Genomic DNA, 21,864 nt, shown 5'->3' with positions numbered 1-21,864 from the left:
GGGATCTGCGTGTGGGGGGGGGGAGGTTGTGTGGGGGTGCTCTGGGGGGGCTGTGTGTGGGGGGAGCTGTGGGTGTGGTGTGGGGGTGTGTGGGGGGGTGTGTGGGGGGTGTGGTGTGTGTGTGGGGGGGTGTGGGTGTGGGTGTGGGTGTGGGGGTGTGTGGGGGTGTGTGTGGGGGGTGTGGGTGTGTGTGTGGGGGGTGTGGTGTGTATGTGGGGGGGTGTGGGGGGTGTGGGGGTGTGTGGGGGGGTGTGTGGTGTGTATGTGGGGGTGTGTGTGGGGGGTGTGGGTGTGTATGTGGGGGTGTGTGGGGGGTGTGGGGGTGTGTGTGGGGTGTGGGGGTGTGTGGTGTGGGGGTGTGGGGGGTGTGGGGTCGGTGTGGGGTGTGTACGTGGGGGTGTGTGGGGGGTGGGGTGTGTGTGGGGTGTGGGGGGTGTGCGGGGGGTGTGGGGGGGTGTGGGGGTGTGTGTGGGGGTGTGTGGGGTGTGGGGTGTGTACGTGGGGGTGTGTGGGGGTGTGGGAGTATGTGTGGGGGGGTGTGGGGTGTGTGTGGGGTGTGTGGGGGGTGGGGGGTGTGTGTGGGGGGTGTGGGGTGTGTGTGGGGGGGTGTGTGGTGTGTATGTGGGGGTGTGTGGGGGGTGTGGGGTGTGTATGTGGGGGTGTGTGGGGGGTGTGGGGTGTGTGTGGGGGGATGTGGGGTGTGTATTTGGGGGTGTGTGTGGGGGGTTTGGGGGTGTGTGTGGGGGTGTGGGGGTGTGTGTGGGGGGTGTGGGGTGTGTGTGGGGGGTGTGTGGTGTGTATGTGGGGTGTGTGTGGGGGGGTGTATGTGGGGTGTGTATGTGGGGTGTGTGGGGGGGTGGGGTGTGTGTGGGGGGGTGTGGGTGTGTGTGGGGGTGGTGTGAGGGGTGTGTGGGGGTGTGTGTGGGGTGTGTGAGGGTGTGTGTGTGGGTGTGTGTGGGTGTGTGTGGGGGTGTGTGTGAGGGTGTGTGTGGGTGTGTGTGAGGGTGTGTGAGGGTGTGTGTGAGGGTGTGTGTGGGGTGTGTGAGGGGTGTGTGGGGGTGTGTGAGGGGGTGGTGTGAGGGTGGGTGTTGTGGGTGTGGGTGTGTGGGGGGGTGTGGAGGGTGTGTGAGGGGTGTGTAGGGTGTGAGGGGGTGTGTGGGGGTGTGTGAGGGGGTGGTGTGGGGTGTGTTGTGGGGTGTGTGAGGGGGTGTGTGGTGAGGTGTGTGTGAGGGTGTGTGTTGGGGGTGTGAGGGGGTGTGTGAGGGTGTGTTGGGGTGTGAGGGGTGTGTGAGGGGTGTGTGAGGGGGTGTGTGAGGGGTGTGTGAGGGGGTGTGTGAGGGGGTGTGTGAGGGGGTGTGTGAGGGTGTGTGTGAGGGGTGTGTGGGGGTGTGTGAGGGGGTGTGTGAGGGGTGTGTGAGGGGGTGTGTGAGGGTGTGTGTGAGGGTGTGTGTGAGGGTGTGTGTGAGGGGGTGTGTGAGGTGTGTGTGAGGGTGTGTTAGGGTGTGTGAGGGGGTGTGTGAGGGGTGTGTGAGGGGTGTGTGAGGGGTGTGTGAGGGGTGTGTGTGGGGTGTGTGTGGGGGTGTGTGAGGGGTGTGTGAGGGGGTGTGTGGGGGTGTGTGAGGGGGTGTGTGAGGTGGTGGTGTGTGAGGGTGTGTGAGGGGGTGTGTGAGGGGGTGTGTGAGGGGGTGTGTGTGGGTGTGTGAGGGGGTGTGAGAGGGTGTGTGTGGGGGTGTGTGAGGGGTGTGTGAGGGTGTGTGTGAGGGTGTGTGAGGGGTGTGTGAGGGGGTGTGTGGGGTGTGTGAGGGTGGTGGGTGTGTGGGGTGTGTGAGGGGGTGTGTGAGGGGGTGTGTGAGGGGTGTGTGTGAGGGGGTGTGTGAGGGGGGTGTGAGGGGGTGTGTGAGGGGGTGTGTGAGGGGGTGTGTGAGGGGGTGTGTGGGGGTGTGTGAGGGGTGTGTGAGGGGGTGTGAGGGTGTGTGAGGGGGTGTGTGAGGGGGTGTGTGGGGTGTGTGGGGGTGTGTGGGGGTGTGTGAGGGGGTGTGTGGGGTGTGTGAGGGGTGTGTGAGGGGGGGTGTGTGAGGGGGGTGTGTGGGGGTGTGGGTGTGTGAGGGGTGTGTGAGGGCCCACGCACAGACCACCCCACACAGCCACCCCCCCACACACACAGACCCCCCCCACAACAGCCACCCCCCACACACACAGCCCCCCCCCCACACACACAGCCCCCCCCACACACACAGCCCCCCCCCCACACACAGCCCCCCCACACACAGCCCCGCCCCACACGCAGCCTCCCCACACACACAGACCCCCCCCACACACATCCCCCCGAGACCCCCCCACACACACACAGCCCCCCTCATGCACACAGCCCCCCAGAGACCCCCCCCCCCCCGATACACTGCCCCGTGTGAGTGTATGGGGGGGGTGGGGGGAGGTGTATGTGTGTGGGGGGGAGGTGTGTGTGTGGGGGGAGGTGTGTGGGGGGGTCTGTGTGTGTGGGGGGGACGTGTACGTGGGGGGGAGGTGTGTGTGGAGTGGTGGTTCTCTCTCAGTGCACTTTACAGTGTATCCTGTGAAGCGCTTTGAGACGTCTCTGTGGTGTGATCAGGCGCCGCCGGGTCAGACACAAGGATTATTATTATTATTGTTCACTGAGGAAACGTGTGAATGGAAAGCAGTGAAGATGAAGGCTGTGGTGTGCAGCGGATTCCCGCAGGTACTCCGGGGTATCCACACTGTCTGCCCAACCCGTGGCTCAGTGGGTGATGTGACACTGACCCACACCATCCAGGACTGTCTCGTGTCTAACCTCCTGTCGAGATGTCACAGCCACAGAGAGAGACCGTTAATTGGCTTCAGGAATCTTGAAGGTTAACGGAGGGGAGAAAGTTCTGGAGTCCTGTAGCTCAGGGGTTAGAGCTCTCGCCTCGCAAGCGAGAGGACCTGGGTTTGATTCCCGGGCGGGGCGAAACATTGGGCAAGTTTCCTTACTCCACACGCCTCTGTCCACCAGCAGTTAGTCCGGGGATAATAATCCCTTCAAAACAATCAATAAATTTTAAAAAAAATAATTTGGCCATTTCAATTCACATTTCCCCCACAAGATATACGGTCAATTCACTTTACAGTATATCCTGTGAAGCGCTTTGAGATGTCTTGACGTGATGAGGCGCTGTATCAAATGCCAGGATTATTATTATTATAAAATTGACCAGGAATTGTGCTGGTTAACACTGAGCTGGAATTGTAGAAGCGAGAGGCAAGCATGGGCTCGATGGAAATGGCTATTTCAGCCAAGGTCCGAGCTGCCTGGGCTTTGTGCTGTGAGATGGTGTGAGTGAGGGGGGCTGTGTGAATGCTGGTAGTTGTTGTTGTTGTCGTTGTCAGTGTAACTTGCACAAGTCACCAAAGTAGGAAAAGAGGAGGAAGACGTGTACGGAACAGAATATCCTACATTTGCTTTAAACCGTTTGTTCTAAGATTAATCCTTGTAGGTATTCGAGTCTGGGCAATAGAAACTATATTTATACAAAAAATTGATTGATAACAAAGTTTCAGATTAAATAATAGTTTCCTTTATTCCATCAGTTTTATCAGTCAATGATCATAGACTAACAGACAGCATCCAAACAAATAAAGTGGTGACTAACACACAGAGAAATGAAGTAGGGTTCCCTTTCCCTGGGAGGACTCGGCAGTCTATATTGCCAGCTTCTTCATTCTCAAAGACTCTCTCTGTCTCCCTTGTGTTAGCTGTACGTCTACTCCGTCTGTTTCAGCAGTGGCTCAACTTAACCCCAAATGTGTCAACTCAGAAGATATTCCTTTCAGTTCCCATAAATGTGTCGAGGTTCGCTATTCAGCTCATAACCAGTGGGGTGAGAGATTGAAACCAAGGAAACGGTATCTCTGAGATACCCCAGTGACCTTCTCAGGCTGAGGTTCTCACACACTCACCATCCACTCAGAGTCACCAGGTGTCTTGTCTTCTGTGCTTTCCCACTGAGTTACAACAACAACAAAATTACATGTTGGGACAATGACAACAACAACAACTTGAACTTATATAGAGCCGGGGGGGGGTGGGGGGGGGGTGGAGAAGGTGACTGTAGGCGAGGTCGAAAAGGAAGGTCTTCAGGTGCAATCTGAAGATGGGGAAGAGGGGGGGGTGAGGCGAAGGGTTTCAGGGAGGGAGTTCCAAAGTTTTGGGGCGTAGTGGCTGAAGACAAGGCTGCCGATGGTGGAGCGGAAGATTCAGGGGATGTGCTGGAGGCCGGACCCAGTAGAGGAGAGGTGGCAGGTATTGCTGTGGGGAGAGAAGATGTTAGAGAGATGGGGTGGGGGAGCAAGGAATGGAGGGATTTAAACATTTAGGATGTCCCAAGGCGCAGGACAGACAGTGTTTCGGATCCGAGCTGGGGCTCGAGATTGGGGAGGGTGGAGGGCAGGGGGGGAAGCAGGGAGATTGAAAGCACGATCAAAGAAGAGGGTCTTGAAGGAGATAAGGGAGGGGGCAAGGAGGAGGGAATGCGAATGGAGTTCCAGAGGGTGGGGCAGAGTGGCGGAAGGCCCGCCCGCCAATGGTGGGGTGAGTGAGGCGGGGGACGTGAAGCAGGCCGGAGCCCGCTGAGCGGAGAGAGAGAGAGCAGGATGGTCGGGGGTTAGGAAGTCGGAGTGGTAGGGGGGAGCAAGGCCATGTAGGGCTTTGAAGGTGAGGACCAGGATCCTCTGTGTGATGGGAAGCCAGTGGAGTCGGGTGAGGATGGGGGTGATAGAGTCGTGGAGCCCGGTGTGGAGAGGACACGGGCTGCAGAGTTGTGGATGATCTGCAGCCTGTGGAGCGAAGAGTTGGTGAGGCCACAAGCAGGGAGTTTGCATAGTCGAGCCTCGATGTAATGAAAGCGTGTATGAGGGTCTCAGTGGTCTGCGGTATGAGACAATGGCGGAGCTGGGCAATGCTGCGGAGATGGGGGAAGGCAGAGCGGGTCATGGCACGGATGTATGGTAGAAAGGACAGTTGGGGGTCAGCATATTTGGTGGAGAGTTAGCATTTTATTTTAATTCTTTCCTTACATCCTTCATTCTTACATCTGATATTGTGTCCCATCACATTGTCAAGCTCTCAAACACGTCATAGGATTTACTACAACATGTGGTGATGATGAACTGTTGTAGGTGAATGTGGCAGCCGATTTGTCCACAGCAAAGACCCACAAACAGTCGTGAGGATTCAGCTTGTTGCAGGACAAATGGCACCCGAGCCATTTGATACGTCGCAGTGAAACACAGAGAAACAACAACAAACAACAAATTACACTTTATAGTGCCCTTCACAGTGGAACGATGCCCCAGGGCGCTGGACAACCAGGGGTTTTTGGACCTGAGCTGGGAGATCAGGGAGGGTGGCCGACGGCACGCTCAAAGAGGAACGTCTTTAGACGGGACTTGAAGAAGGGAAGGGGTGAGGCGGAGGGAATGCGGGAACTGGGAACGTGAATGTGAGATGTATAACCTGTGGTTTTGCCCACAAAATATACAGTCAATTCACTTTACAGTATATTCTGTGAAGCGCTTTGAGACGTCTCGAAGACGGGATAAGGTGCTGTATCAAACGTATCACTCCCAGTCTTTTTCCAACAACACAAACCCGCATTGAGCTGCGTTGGCTCCAGCTGGAGATCATGGCCAGTGCTGCAGCTTCCAGCTGTGTTAAGTGGTAGTGGTGCATGTGGTGTGAGGGGTGATGACAAACCACGTTCTGAGATAAGGAATACCAGAAGCAATGACCTGTGGAGTATTGTCAGTAATGTTGGCTGGGTGTGACAGCAAGGCGTGGCGTGATCAGAGAGCTCATTCAGGTCAGATGGACTTCATAACTAATAATAATTATTCTTGCATTTGGCATAGCTCCTTATCATCCCGCGTCATGGCGAAACATTGGGCAAGTTTCCTGACTCCACACGCCTCTGTTTACCTAGGAGTAAGTAGGAACCTGTTTTTTAGTCAATTGGTGGATCACTTTTCCCGGGGTAATAATCCCTTCAAATAAATAAATAATAATTTGGTCACTTCAATCCACGACTGTTGGTGAGATGCTGCTGTGCACAATTGGCTGCCATGTTTCACCCACAAAATGTAGTCAGTTCACTTTGCAGTATATCCTGTGAAGTGCTTTGAGACGTCTCGAAGACGTGATAAGGCACTAGGTCAAATGCAAGGATTACTATTATTCACAGAAAACTCCAAAACCCTGCTGTGTAAGTCTGTTGCAGGAATCTCTCCTCCCAGACTGTCTGTGTGCAGGAAGCAGAGTTTCAGTTGCCGTTTCTTTTAAATAAGACTTCTTGCTCATTTGTGACTAATTTATCCCTGGAGTTTGGGGAATGTTGTAAAAAATGTACTTTTTTTTGAGTCATTGGGTGGGAAGAGATTGACTCAAAGAAGCATATTCCATGTGCTGAATGCTCAGTTTACGCTGGTCCATTCTGGGAGAATGGGGAGGTCTAAACCCCCCTCGGGAGAGGATATCAGGAGCGAAGGCCAGAGAGGAGCTGAGCCGGTTTGATAAAACAATAGGTCATATTGCTCAAAATCCCAGCCTTTGAAGTCAACAAGTCTTAAGTTTCTCCGTTGGATGGGATTTATTCAAAAAGTATATACAAGCTGTTAGATTCTTCCAGGACTGATTGTTTTGCCCATAGTGTACTTGAAGAGCAAAAATTTGCAAGGATAGGAGCGGGGGAGTGGGACTGATTGGTAGCTCTCCCAAAGATCCAGCACAGGAATGATGGGCCAAATGGCCTCCTGTGCTGTAAAGATGATTTTAACCTCATGTTAATAGGCAGATGGGGCCTGGTTCAAAGTTTCATCCTGAAGAGAGAAAAGTTCCAGCCTCCAATCTTCCCTGTAGCTGTATCCACTCACCCTGGGAACATCTGTCATCTGCACTCTCCTCTCCACTGTTACAATAACCTTCCTGCAAATGTACACAGTTTCCAAAATGTGGTCTAACTAGGGTTGTATATAAATGTAGCATTTACATTTTAGGTTTCCCTACTTTCAGACTCTCTTCCTCTGGACACAATGCCAAATGTTCAGTTTACACTCTTCATGAGTTTGTCCCCTGAGCTGCTGCTCTGAGTCTCTGTGAACCTGAATCCACACATCCCTTTGCTCCTCTGCCCTCTCAGCTTCCTGCTATCCAGGGCACTGCCATCTTCTTTATTCCTTCTGCCAAAGTCAATCACTTCACATTTCCCTATATTTAACTTCCTCCCGACGTGAAAAGTGCTATATCAAATGCAAGGATTATTATTATCTGCCACCTAGCTGCCTGCTCTGCAAGGCTATTTATCTGTAAACCTTCCTGCATCTTTGTTATACACCCCTCAACCCAGTCTGATACCTACCCTCCAATTTGACACCCCCCCCAAATCACAGTGCCAGATTTAGAAATAGTGGACACATGTAGACAGGTCTATTTCTAGATGTGGGGGAACGCAGTTTATATTCTGTGTGAGTGCGTGAGCATGCTCCTTTTACCCTCTTCCCTCCACCCCCCCCCCAAACTTACAGCTGTGGTGTTATGATACTGCTTTGAATGATCTGTTCCCAGATTTAGCATACTCTTTTCCCCCCCTCCGCCCACACCTTTTGGCTTCAACCCCCAGCACGAGCACCCAGACAGCAATGTCAAACTCTTTTGAGACGCCATCCTGATGTCAAAGACGCTATATAAGTGTAAACTGTATAGCTTCTGCAAATACTGATTCAAAACGCTAAGCAATTGACAGACACTTTTTGCTAAAAATAGGCAAGTGTGATTATTTGATGTGCTTTTTCCCCACTCTGCAGCGAGCTCTTTAGCCTGCTGAGAGTTGGAACCCCCTCCCTGTGAAACCCTCTGCGATGTTGTCTTGTGTATAACTAGACACTGTTGCTGGGGTTCTGAACACTGGACTTGGATTGTTTACATAAGAAGATAAGAAATGCTAGGTGAAAAAAGACCAAAGTCCATCTCATTTGCCTTTCACCTTCCTGGCAGTCGCTTGCACATACGTCCCGAACTACCTATGTACTGCATCTCATAGTGTTATTTCCTATAAGAATTTCCTGGATTGTTTGACTGGGGCTGAGAGCTGGCAAGAGTTATCTTAATGTATTAACTGGGTCTATCAGACTGCATCCTGTCACTGACGCGGATGTGTTAAGAGAGGTGCTGTAAATTCTTTATGAACTAACTCACTAATGGGACGCTGTTGTGCGCAATTGGCTGTTGTGTTTCGCCCACAAAATATACAATCAATTCACTTTACAGTGTATTCTGTGAAGGACTTTGATAAGGTGCTAAATCATATGCAGGGATTATTATTAATGTGAATTAGTGAGGGAAGTGAGCCAGGCAGCTGATATGAATCTTTTGAGAATAAGAGGTGAGACGGTCCTGTGGGAAGGCGCAGCAACAAAGCCGAGGACCTGGAGTAGCTCGACATACCTGGTAGGCCTAGGCTGGGACCCAGGTCCCTGAGGTGAACTCTCACTGCTCTGGTAACTGCTCCAGGTTATCCATTCACAGTGCAGGACGGACAGCTGGAGTTCCCAGACGCACCCCTACTGTATGAAGAGAGAGCTTCTTCCTGTTTACAGGAAGCAAACACAAACCTCAGCTCTTGCCCATCTCTTAGTGAGCCGCTGGAAGGGAAATCACAGCCCTTGAATCAACAGAATGCAAAACTGAATTGAATTGACCTGCAGTTGATGTAGTTCCGATGGTTTTCTCGTGTTACAGATGCTTTGCTCCTTTGGCTCCTGGAATGTATTCTGCGCTTTGTATTTAATTATAGAGCTGCTCGCCAGCTTCAGGTCTGAGATCAGGAACCAGAAGGACTCACTTTGGCACGGCTTTGATTTGTAGTAAGTGCTTGGTACAGAACACAGACGATGAAGTTGTATTGCTCCGCTATTCACAAAATTGAACTCATTCAAAACTCTGCCGACTCACATTCTCACTCGCAATAAACTCCATACCTCCATTACCCCGGTCCTTGTCAAACTCCAGAACGTGAGTGACCAACTGTATCTGTGGGATTGTCGGCCAGGACCTTGGGAGAGAGAAACTTCCTTCTCTTTTTGAACGGGATCTTTTAACGTTCATCTGAACAGCAGACGTGGCCTCGGTTTATTGCCTCATCCGAAGGATGACATCTCTGACAATGCAGTGCTCCCCTATCACTGCACTGGAGTGTAGCCTAAACTGTAACCTTAAAATCCCAACATTAGGCTTTGAACCCACAACTTTCTGATGCAGAGATTAGAGTGCAACCGGCTGAGCTCGGCTGATGTCTGAAAGTGATGGAAATTCCTTCACCTTTCAAAACATATCTAACTGACTCACTAACTAACTTATTGTTTGTGCGTGTGTGTGTCTGACTGACTTGGTGTGTGTGTGTCTGACTGACTTGGTGTGTGCGTGTGTGTGTCTGACTGACTTGGTGTGTGTGTGTGTCTGACTGACTTGGTGTGTGTGTCTGACTGACTTGGTGTGTGTGTGTCTGACTGACTTGGTGTGTGTGTGTGTGTGTGTGTCTGACTGACTTGGTGTGTGTGTGTGTCTGACTGACTTGGTGCGTGTGTGTGTCTGACTGACTTGGTGTGTGCGTGTGTGTCTGACTGACTTGGTGTGTGCGTGTGTGTCTGACTGACTTGGTGTGTGTGTGTGTGTGTGTGTCTGACTGACTTGGTGTGTGCGTGTGTGTCTGACTGACTTGGTGTGTGTGTGTGTCTGACTGACTTGGTGTGTGTGTGTGTGTCTGACTGACTTGGTGTGTGTGTGTCTGACTGACTTGGTGTGTGTGTGTGTGTGTCTGACTGACTTGGTGTGTGCGTGTGTGTGTCTGACTGACTTGGTGTGTGTGCGTGTGCATGTGTGTGTGTCTGACTAACTTGGCGTGTGTGTGTGTGTGTCTGACTGACTTGGTGCGTGTGTGTGTCTGACTGACTTGGTGTGTGTGTGTGTGTGTCTGACTGACTTGGTGTGTGTGTGTGTGTGTGTCTGACTGACTTGGTGTGTGTGTGTGTGTGTCTGACTGACTTGGTGTGTGTGTGTGTCTGACTGACTTGGTGCGTGTGTGTGTCTGACTTTGGGTGTGTGTGTGTGTGTCTGACTGACTTGGTGTGGTGCGTGTGCATGTGTGTGTGTGTCTGACTGACTTGGTGTGTGTGTGTGTGTGTGTCTGACTGACTTGGTGTGTGTGTGTGTGTCTGACTGACTTGGTGTGTGTGTGTGTCTGACTGACTTGGTGCGTGTGTGTGTCTGACTGACTTGGTGTGTGTGTGTCTGACTGACTTGGCGTGTGTGTGTGTGTGTCTGACTGACTTGGTGTGTGTGTGTGTGTGTGTGGTCTGACTGACTTGGTGTGTGCGTGTGTTGTCTGACTGACTTGGTGTGTGTGTGTCTGACTGACTTGGTGTGTGTGTGTGTCTGACTGACTTGGTGTGTGTGTGTGTGTGTCTGACTGACTTGGTGTGTGTGTGTGTGTGTCTGACTGACTTGGTGTGTGTGTGTGTGTGTGTCTGACTGACTTGGTGTGTGTGTGTGTGTGTCTGACTGACTTGGTGTGTGTGTGTGTGTCTGACTGACTTGGTGTGTGTGTGTCTGACTGACTTGGTGCGTGTGTGTGTCTGACTGACTTGGTGTGTGTGTGTGTGTCTGACTGACTTGGTGCGTGTGTGTGTCTGACTGACTTGGTGCGTGCGTGTGTGTGTGTGTCTGACTGACTTGGTGTGTGTGTGTGTCTGACTGACTTGGCGTGTGTGTGTGTCTGACTGACTGGGGGGGTGGTCTAGCCCAGCTGCTATCTGTGTTTCGTGGATCAGATAGTGTGGTGGATAAATTGCTGCTGTGTTTTCTGGGGGCTACCCCCTGCTCGTCACTCTTAAGCTTCACAGCTTTCAGCCAACAGCGCAAGAGTTGGTAAAGTGACTCCTGGGTTTTCTGCACCGATTGCTCTTCCCCTTGTCCCTGGTGCCTGGAGCTAATGGTTTTATAGCACAGGAACAAGGAGCAGTTAAGCAGACTAAAGCTTTCTCAGTTTATAATTACTGTAGACATTTGAAGCCAATTCAAGTGAATCCAGTTCTCTTGAAATTACTTGATCTTTGAAGTTTGGAATGTGTCGTAACATCCTGACATGATAGTGTGGCCATGTTACTGACTGACTACTCTAGAGTTCCCATTGAGCAAATGTAATAAACTGAACTCTTCCTGTTGGCCCATGTACAGGGTGACTAAAAAGTAGTGATACCATTCCAATGTCTAGTAAGTCTTAAAGAAATGATGATGTATATATTTTTAGATAAAAGTAAATGGTATCACGACTTTTTGGTCACCCTGTTGTTCCTTTCATGGAAATGCGTGTTTTTTTAAAAAAAGGAATCTGGTGATGCAGTAAGTTGCAAGAGTTCTGAACTACGGTTGTAATTTGTTTGTATTTTATATTGTAATCCAGATTTTTTCTTAGTCGCTATAGAACCATAGAAATTTGCCGACGAAGGCCAGGCCATTTGACCCACTGTGGTTCTCCTGACTATACGTAAGAGTCATTGTCTGGGCATTTTTTGTGCAAAAGTTTGTAGGTGTTAATTTGATAGGGTTCAGGTCGAGGTTACAATAACTGTAAATCAGACTGCTTAATAAGCATTTCATTGTTCCTTCACTTCTCCTCGCCTCCCCTCCCCAGATTGCTAAAGGATTAGTTTGCTTCAGATCTTCAGATGGTCCTTCGCTGTGTTCCCACATTTGTGACGTGTTGATGTAAGCCAGCTGGTTTGTCTTCCTCCAGGTGAAAGTCGCTGTACAAATGTCATTTGTTGTTCTCTCCTGTGGAAGAGAGTGATCAGAGAGCTAATTATTCATTGAACACTCCACGATCAAAAAGTAAATATCAATCTGTGTAGTCCTTTGGTCCATTTGATCTCTACCCCCCACCCACCCGGCTCCCATTTAGATGTTTCCAATCTTAGTCAATGACTTTTAGAACAATAATAATCACTAGATTTGATATTGTCTCCTCGGGAGCACGTCTCAAAGTGCTTCACAGGATTTACTGTAAAATAGATTCACTGCGTTTTGTAGGCAAAATACGATTATTAAATATGTTACAAAAGGTGGGTTTAATGCCCATTTCTCTCAGCACATGTGTATGTACTACTGTGCAAATATTGACAGCACTAAAACACCAGCAGTAAATTGTTGACCAAGGATTGTTTTGCGTTTGAAGCCCCTCCGAAAGTAAAAGATATATGTGTGTGTAATGAAAGTTCAAATGACCATTTTTGTCCAGTTTAACTTGCTTTACAAGCTTCAGGATATTTAAAATAGGCAAATAAATGTTATTTTGTTGCTCAGTCAGAGAGGAAACTCGCCTCGTATCTGCTCCAAACAGATATTTATTGCTCCACTGCCCCACCCCACCTTGCCCCTCTCTCTCCTACCTCTTGTCTGCCACATTCACCCAAAAAACACACACAATCGCTGCCCTTGACAGTGTATCCTGTGATGGGATAAGGCAAGGGTGATATTGTATTGTGAACTGTGGCTGAACATTGAGCAGCGGCAGAATGTTCCTCAGCCCTGGACAATCATAATAATAATAATCTTCGCATTTGATTTAGAGCCTTATCATGTTTTCAAGACGTCTTAAACCACTTCACAGAATATACTTTAACACTAAATGGACAACACTAAATGCTGCTCGAACCACACTCACATTACATGTACTTGAGTGAGCAACTAGTAAACGTATGGACCAGGCTCCCGAGGGAGACAGACGGTGGAAGCAGAAAATGTTGTTTGTTCCAAGAACAAATGAGATTGATTTCTGCTGGAAAATAATATCTGGGGAAACAGTGTATAGTTTGCGACACGACATGTCAGTGACTGCCAGGATGGTGGAGGGGAACGAGATGGACCTTGGTCTTCTCTCGCCAGCAAATACTTATGTTCTTATGGGTGGCACAGATTTCCCAGCCTTGTTCCTATCAAACCTTCTGCACTCTGAGCCTCACTGCTGTTCAGCCCCTTCGCTCAGCTGGCCCTGGCCTCCTGCATGTCCCTCGTCCCCTCCACTCCACCAGCTGCAGGGCTTTTTTAGCCACGATGCTCCGAGACTCTGTAACTCCACCTCAATCTCTGTCTCACCCTCTCCTTGTCCATCTTCAGATCACACTGAAGACTTTCCTCTTTGACTGTGCTTGTGGTCACCTTTACTCTCTCCCCAGATTGTGTCTCACTCCAAAACCCCATCCCACAAGAATGGCACTGTGTAAATACACGTGAGTGTTTAGCTGGTACATGTGCATGGGAACACTCCTAATGGCTGACCAGCAACTGCTCAATAAAACATTGGAGAAGCGAAGGTTCCATCCGCTGCCCCTTTCTCGCTGACCCCTTCTCGCTGACCTCGGAGATGTTTACAGCCTCTGAGACATATTGGTAGATAATGGTGTGTAGCCATTGCTGGTTTGTTTGGGGGAGTTTGTGAGGTGCAACAGCGTCTTGTTTTGTGAGAGTTTGTCAGACTCCATGGCTATCCTCACATTTATTATCCCTCCCCCTCCGACCTGCTCACCCCCCACTCCCCCACCCGCTGCCTCTGCTCGGCTGGCTCCGGCCTCCTGCTTGTCCTTCGTCCCCTCCGCTCCACCATCCGTGGCTGTGCCTTCAGCCATTGCGCCCCAAAACACTGGAACTCTCCCCCAAACCCTCCGCCTCACCCCCTCACTCCCCACCTTCAAATTACCATCTCCCCCCCCCCCCACTCCCCCGGCTTGGAGTCAGACTCTGTCACTGTCAAGTGCTTCAGGACCCTACCCCGCGTGAAGGACACTGTATAAATGCAAGTTGTTGTTGTTGTATTGGGACTGAGGGCTGTAAACGTGGCAATGTGATTTTTATGGTGGTTGCAGGTGGTTTGGGGGCAGAACTAAATAGGCTGATGTACAATATGGTCAGCTCTAACATGTTCCTTATTTCTGTTTGTGGAGAAAAGGAATGCGATTGCTAGTGTGTGTATGTGTGTGCGTGGGGGTGTTGGGAGGTAGACTGGTCCTCTGTGAGGGGAACACTGGGGGTGGGGGGTGAGGCTGCTCTTGGCTGCCGCTGTTTGGGGTGATGTTGGAGACATGTGGGAGAGGGGATTTGCCATATTACAGCAATCTGACTGCACAGAATGAGGAGACGGCCAGATTGGGGGTGATGGGTAAGTGCAGGGAATGAATGGGCTGCCAGCACTCGCTGTCTAGGTTCACGGTATGTAATGGGCCCACAGGAGAGGTGATGGGGGCAATGGTTGCCCAGATCATAACAGCAAAGGGAGGAGGGGAAAAGCAAACAAGGAAAGGAAGACTGGGCTTGTCATGTCAGGTCCCCAGAAAATCCCCTTCAAAGCTTTCCTGGAGCTGTTGTGATCTGTGCTTTATGAGTGATGGATTCGGCCATTATTTCCGAGCTCTGCTAAAGCACACGTGTGTTGTGCAGTGCTTGGGGGAGATTTTAGTGGACCGTCTTGTTTTGTAATTCACGGATGTATTGTGAAGCGCTCTCAACTCTTCTGACAATTTGCTGGTTATAGAAACATCGAGTAGGCCATTCATTCAGGAGTAATAATAATAATAATCCTTGCATTTGATATAGCGCTTTTCACGTCTTCTCGACGTTCCAAAGTGCTTCACAGAACACACTGTAAAGTGAATTGACTGTATATTTGTGGGCGAACGCGGCAGCCAATTGCGCACAGTAATGTCCCACAAACAGTCGTGGATTGAAAATGACCAATTTATTATTGTTTTGTTTTGGAGGGATTATTATTAGGCTCTGTGTGGAGTAAGGAAACTTGCCCAAGGTTTCGCCCTCTGCCTGGAATTGAACTCAGGTCTCTCGCTTGCAAAATAGGCCATTCAGGCCAATTGTTCTGCTATTCTATAAGATCATGGCTGATCTTATGTCCACTCCCTCCATTCATCAGGCTCCGGTCTGCTCCATGTCTCCCGCCCGACCTGCCCTACCATCGGTGGCCGGGCTTTCAGCCTCTGCCCCCACACTCTGGAACTCCATCCCATGGTCCCTTCGCCTCGCTTCCTCCCTCGCCTCCATCAAGGCCGGTCTCAGGACCCTTCTCTTCGACCGTGCCTTTGGTCTTCCTCCCACCTCCCTGGCTTCCCTCACCCCTACCCCATTCCCTCACCCCTACCCCACCCCTTCAGTTCAGTAGCTGGAGCTTGTGAGAGTTGGGGACCTGCTTTCTGTGGTCCCCCTTGTTCTGTGATGTCGATACCAGCTGGTTCCAGTAGTTGTAGAGATGCCATTCTTGGATGCATTTAATGATTTGATATATTCAGAGTCCTGTAACTTAGTTGTTAGAGCCCTTGCCTCACAAACGAGAGACCTGGGTTCAATTCCCAGGTTTACTGTTTATCTAGCAGTAAGTAGGAACTCAGTTGTTAGTCAATTGGTGGATCGATTTTCTGGGTGCAATAATCCCTCAAATAATAATAATTTGGTCACTCAATCTACGACTGTTTGTGGGGCACTGCTGTGCGCAATTGGCTGTATATTTGAGCAAAATCACCAGATCATAAACCTCACATTCACGTTCCTAATGGAGAGGTTTCCTCCGACCTGTTTGCAGAGTCCAGGATCGAGCAATGAGGTGGGTTTGTGGCAAACACAGGAAGCGGCTGCAGGGAGGGAGGGCTCCGGCCTACACTGACCTGTTGCTGAGCAGCCTGGAGGTAGAGATGGCTTCACAGCGGCACGTCTATTTGCCAAGGCCCCTCACGTGAGGACCTGGTGCTGAGCAGCCTGTACATGGCATTGGACTTGGACCTCGAGATCATCAATGTGGCTCCCACAAGCGCAAGTAAAGGTCCTCCCACGACACTGTAGGCAGATGACCATCAAGATAGCAGTATTCCAGGACACTGCCATTGACAGCCCAGGTAGACTAGCTCATTGGTAGGACTTTGAAGGGCAGCCTAGTCACTGGGGGCAAGGAATCCTCCCACTGAACTCCTGTTAACCATGCAAGACAAAGCCCCAATGGATACGGTGGTCCTAGCCAGGCAAGAAGTGGGAATGTTTGCTGGACCGTGCTTTCAATGGCAAAATATGTGATTTTAGCTGGTTAAAATTCAACATCAACTAGGATCCCCAAGCCTTGGCTCTTGCCAATTTGAGCCTAATACCCTCTGGAATTAGGTTGGCAGGGTATGTCCATGCAGAGGGAGAGAGCGCTATTCCGAGCTAGACATGGGGCGATTTCAGTATTTAGGAATTCTTAGTCTGCCTTATAGACACAGGGATGGGTTTCTGCGTGTGTCAGACGCGTGTGGCTCACCAAAAGAGCCATGGTGCTCCCCGATCCTATTTGTAACAATATATTTTAAACAAAGGTAATCAGAGTTAGGTGAGAAAATCAGCCATGATCTTATTGAACGGCGGAGCAGGCACGAAGGGCCGAATGGACTACTCCTGCTCCTAATTCTTATGTTCTTATGTTCTTATGTTCTAAATAGTTTGCCACTGGCAAAGGTGACCTATCTAGTACTGGAGGCCGGGATGTGCTCCAGTTTGTGGGGTTTAAATGGACTCTGTCAATAAGTTGGTGTAAGCTTGAGTGTGCAGCTGTTTAAAATCAGTCAACTCTTGGGCTGTATAATGGAATATTTTCAACAAATTCTGCATGAAGTCTCTCACAGGAACGAAGTTTCGCAACAACTCATCCTGAATCAGTAAGGATGGGAGTTGTCCTAATCTTTCAATTAAAAAAAATACTTTTATTGTGTTTTTCTCTGAGCTCTTTCCAGGGGGAAAAGGAGCCAGAAAAGTGAGTGGGGGTGTGTGGGGGAGGAGAGTTTATATCATGATCGCCATATCCCACTCATCCCTGGTTGCATGTTAAGTAAATCTACAGTATCTCTCTCTCTCTGTGCAATGTTACATTATTTTACGTATAACAAATCATGTCTGGCTGATGTTCCTCCTTTCCTAGTGTTGGGATGGTGAGGCCAGGGACAGTTTATGCCCCTGTGGTTACGAGTGGTTTGGCTGCGATTAACAATGCTTGTATTGACACAGCACGGAAATAGACAACTTGGCCCAGCCAGTATGTGCCAACTAGATATACTGGCTCCGCTGAGCTGTACTGAACTGTCCTACAATCCTCAGTTTTCCCGTGTACGCACAGCAAAGATCATTGTCTTCAGTGACTGGATTCAATTTGTTGTTGATAATTTGGTGACATGATGGATATGCCCAGGAAATGGAGTGTAGATGATGCCGGTGGCATTTCTTAATGCCAGTAATTTATTCAAAGTGGCATCTCTTTGTTATCTGAAATGTTGTTTTGGAAAGCCATAGTGAATTGGTTGAAGGGGAAGGTTCCGAGTGTCCCCTGGTTTGAGATTTGAGTTAGTGACTGGCGCGGAGGCCAGCAAGGCCAGTGTGTAAAGCAACCGCTGGGAAGACACTGACCCTCACATTATGAGCACTCAAGGACCTGGCTCCATCCATTAATCTGCCACCATCGGCAATCGGGCGTTCAGCCTCTCTACCCTCGCCCTTTGGAACTCCTTCCAACAATCCCTTCGCCTCAAGACCCTCCTCTTCGACCGCGCATTCAGCCACCCTCCTACCCCCACCCTCCCTGCTCTCCACCCCTCCTGATCCCAGCCCGCTGCTCGGATCCAAATCCTTGATTGTCCAGCGCTTTAGGACATCCTCCCGAAGTGAAAGGCATCCTCCCGAAGTGAAAGCCACAAATGTCATTTGTTGTTGTTGCTCCATGGCAGAGGATTGGAAACTATGGCTGCCCAATCTCAGCCAGTCCTGACTCATGTTGTATTTTAGAGAGAGAGGACGTTGTGGAGGTCACTGCGCTGGTACACAATGTGCCACACAACCTGCCCGTCCCTCTCCTGAACCCAAAAGAGGCAGCAGCCCAGTTCTTACAGCTGAGCCCAGATCTCAGTGTCAGGAATTAAACTCTTGCTTTTTTTACCTCCCCCATCTCCCCCATCTCCTCCCCCATCTCCCCTCCTCCCCCCTCCCCTCCTCCCCCATCTCCCCTCCTCCCCCTCCCCATCTCCCCTCCACCCCCTCCCCTCCTCCCCCATCTCCTCCCCTCCTCCCCCATCTCCCCTCCTCCCCCATCTCCCTTCCTCCCCCATCTCCCCTGGGGCCGGGGGACCAGGGCTGGGGCCAGGGGACCAGGGCTGGGGCCAGGGGACCAGGGCTGGGACCGGGGGGCCAGGGCTGGGGCTGGGGGGCTAGGACTGAGGCCGGGGGGCTGGGGCCGGGGGGCTGGGGCCGGGGGGCTAGGGCTCGGGCCGGGGGCTAGGGCTGGGAGATAGTGTTGGTGCCGAGGGGCTAGGCGTTGGAGCTGGGGAATGGAGCTGTGGGCTGGGGGTTGCGGCTGGGGGCTGGCATTGGAAGTTGGGGGTTAACGTTGGGGCTGATATGCTGGCAACTATGGCTAGGCCGAGGGTTAAGGCTGGGGCTGGAGATTGGGAGTTGGGGCTTGGAGTTGGGGCTGCACAGCTGAACGGGCAGAGAGATGACGAATGGAGTTCAGTGGACTTGAATCTTCTTTTCCTCCTGCTCGGGCTGCAGTGTGAGTGCCTTTTGTTCCCGGCCTCCAGGGCCTCATTGTTAATTGCGGATGTGGTTTGGACGTGAAGTTGCAGATTAGAGATGTGAGTGCAATGTATGGGCTGTCAGCCGAGGAGTTCAGTGTCCTAGCCCATCATTGCGCACTACATGCTCTGACCTCTCTCCAGGGGTTAGTTACCACAGTGCGGGATCTCACTGCAGGTTTGGAAGAAACCTGTGATTGTTTATGAGACATGTTTGCAGAAAATATTCTCATTCAGTCAATACTCCAAAACTTTGGAACTCTCTCTCTCAATCCCTCCGTCTTGCCCCCTGCCTCCCCACCTTCAAAAATCCCACCTAAAGACCTTCCTTTTTGATCGTATTTACAGTCTCCCTCTCCCCCTGGCTTGGGGTCAGACTCCACCACTGTCAAACGCTCCAGGATGCTTCCTCACGTGAAGGGCGCTGTCTAAATACAAGTTGTTGTTGTCCAACTCCCCACAAAACACTTCTATTTTAATTTTAAAAATCCAGTGTAGAGAGACGCTGCTTAATTTTAGACATAAATTCAAATCCAAGGAGAAAAGTAAATCTCAATTTTTTTAAGAACCAGTTTGCTGGTGGAATGACATGATCTGAGGGGAGATTAACCCAGTCAGACACTCAGACTTCAGCAATGCTCAGCTTCATTGATCTCTGCAGAGTAGGGTTGATAATAATAGCAAACCTTGCATTTAATATAGCACCTTATCACGTCTTCTAGACGTCTCAAATCGCTTCACAGAATATACTGTAAAGTGAATTGACTGTATATTTTGTGGGCAAAACGCGGCAGCCAATTGCGCACAGCAGTGCCCCACAAACAGTTGTGGATTGAAGTGACCAATTTATTATTATTATTTATTTGGAAGGGATTATTACTCCCCGAAAAGTGATTTGCCAATTGACGAGCAACTGGGATCCTATTTACTGCTGGTAAACAGAGGCGTGTGGAGTAAGGAAACTTGCCCGTTTCGCCCTTCCCAGGAATCAAACCCAGATCCTCTGGCTCACTGTATATTTTGTAGGCGAAACTCGGCAGACAATTGTCCCACAAACAGTTGTGGATTCAATGACCAAACTATTATTTTTGTTAAAAAATGACATACTATAAATATCCTTTATGCACAGATTGATCAATGCCTGGAACAGGTTAGAAGGTAGGACGTTGGCCTCATGAAGAAGCCAGTGAATGGTAGGGTTGGTATTCCTACACTGCGGTAGTCCCCTTCAGCCACTCTGCCCCCAATCTCTGGAATTCCATCCCCCAGTCACTCCGCCTCACCCCCTCCTTAGCCTCCTTCAAATCCCGCCTCAAAACCCTCCTTTTCGACCATGCGATCGGCCACCCCCCTTCCCCTCCCCTCCCTTCTCCCCCTGACCCCAGCTCGGGTCTGAAATGCTGTTACACTGTCCAGCGCCTTGGGACGTCCTCCCGACATGAAAGATCCTATACAAGTGTAACTTGTTGTTATTGCTGTGCGCAATTGGCTGCCGTGTTTCGCCGTTATACAGTCAATTCACTTTATAGTGTATTGTGTGAAGCGCTTTGAGATGCCTCAAATAGGTGTTAAGGCGTTATATCAAATGCAAAGATTATTAATATTCGTTGGGGGAGAGGGAGCTGAGGGCCGTTTACTGGACAGTTTTCTTCATCCGAGCTCCTGTGTTGCAATGTGTTGATTGTTTATATTCAGGCTGTATTGTATACTGATGGTACATATCCATTTAGTGTGTGTGGGCAGTTAAAATACAGGATGTCTCACTAATTCATGCATGTCGTGGCCTGAAAGCTGCAGATGTTGAGGATTTTACTGTAAATGAGTTGGGATCAGTTCTACTTGCCAAGACTTGAGGTTTCTTTTGTGCTGTTCTAAAGTTGGCTTCACACTGTTGGAAAGAGTAGGATTAAGCAGGAATGCATTGCCTGAAAGGCTGGTGGAAGCCGATTCGATAACAACTTTTAAGAGAGAAGCAGATAATTATTTGGGGAGAACAAGTTTGCAGAGCTATGGGGGGAGAGCGGGGGAGTGGGGTTGATCAGGGCTATGGGGAGAGAGCGGGAGAGTGGGGTTGATCAGGGCTATGGGGAGAGAGCGGGGGAGTGGGGTTGATCAGGGCTATGGGGAGAGAGCGGGGGAGTGGGGTTGATCAGGGCTATGGGGAGAGAGCGGGGAAGAGGGGTTGATCAGAGCTGTGGGGAGAGAGCGGGGGAGTGGGGTTGATCAGGGCTATGGGGAGAGAGCGGGAGAGTGGGGTTGATCAGGGCTATGGGGAGAGAGCGGGAGAGTGGGGTTGATCAGCGCTATGGGGAGAGAGTGGGGGAGTGGGGTTGATCAGGGCTATGGGGAGAGAGCGGGAGAGCGGGGGAGTGGGGTTGATCAGGGCTGTAGGGAGACAGGAAGCCCTACAACATGAAGATCTCTTATGTTTGCTGTTTGGTTTTCCCTCCTCTCCCTTCCTTCCTCTTCACTCTGTCCTCCTCCACTGTTTCTTTAAGTGTTCCTCTTCCCTTCCCAAAAAACACAGGCTTTGTGCGAAGCCTTCCACAGCCTTGCTCCTCCCTACCTCTGTGACTGATACCATATGAACCTGGCCTCTCCCTCCGCTCAGCAGGCTCTGACCTGCTCCATGTCCCCCACTTGGCCTGGCCTGGCTTGCCCCCATCAGTGGTCGGGCCTTCAGCTTTGGAACTCCATCCCGAAGTCCCTTTGCCTCGCTCCCTCCCTCGCTTCAAGGACGTCTCAAGACCCTCCTCTTCGACCATGTCTTTGGTCACCCTCCTACTCATACACTCCCTGCTCTCCACCCCTCCTGATTGGGTCCAAATCCCTAACTGTCCAGAGTCTTGGGATGTCCTCCCAACGTAAATGTGATTTTGTTTTTTGTACTAACTGCTGTGTATAATACTGTGACAGTATCTGCTGTGTCCAATATCTAGTCCTCTTTATATCTGAATCCAAACTGGGGGATAAATATGGTTTTCCTACCACAAACAGATGTTATCAAGATCTAACGACCTTTGGCAAAGATGTAATTCATCAATGGCTTGAGGATTGGTTGGTTATAAGCTGTGGAATGCTTGTAACTGTTGGTGTGTACAGTACAGTACAGTACAGGGACCTGTTTACTGCACGTGGCTGCTGTCCTTTAGCACTCCTGACTGAAAATGACGA

The 21,864-nt window shown here is 50.5% G+C and overlaps 1 protein-coding gene across 3 annotated transcripts in view; it reads left to right on the top strand.

The window, feature by feature from the left end:
• The first annotated feature begins 2,546 nt into the window (after positions 1 to 2,546).
• Positions 2,547 to 21,864, top strand: part of ptpn9a (protein tyrosine phosphatase non-receptor type 9a) — a 66,477-nt gene continuing 47,159 nt past the window's right edge. The window contains exon 1 of one of the 3 annotated variants that reach the window (XM_042342949.1): positions 2,547 to 2,716. In XM_042342949.1, coding sequence (XP_042198883.1) covers positions 2,684 to 2,716 — 33 coding nt within the window. In that variant the 5' untranslated portion in view covers positions 2,547 to 2,683. Of the gene's footprint in view, positions 2,717 to 8,343; positions 8,498 to 13,921; positions 14,259 to 21,864 lie in introns of those variants that run through there. The other 2 variants (XM_042342948.1, XM_042342951.1) reach the window with 2 other exon arrangements.

The sequence above is a fragment of the Callorhinchus milii genome, unplaced genomic scaffold (genome assembly GCF_018977255.1).
Source record: "Callorhinchus milii isolate IMCB2004 unplaced genomic scaffold, IMCB_Cmil_1.0 Scaffold22, whole genome shotgun sequence".
NCBI classification, from domain to species: Eukaryota; Metazoa; Chordata; class Chondrichthyes; order Chimaeriformes; family Callorhinchidae; genus Callorhinchus; species Callorhinchus milii.
The sequence above is the reverse complement of the archived record's forward strand: the minus strand, read 5'-3'. Positions and strand labels throughout refer to the sequence as shown.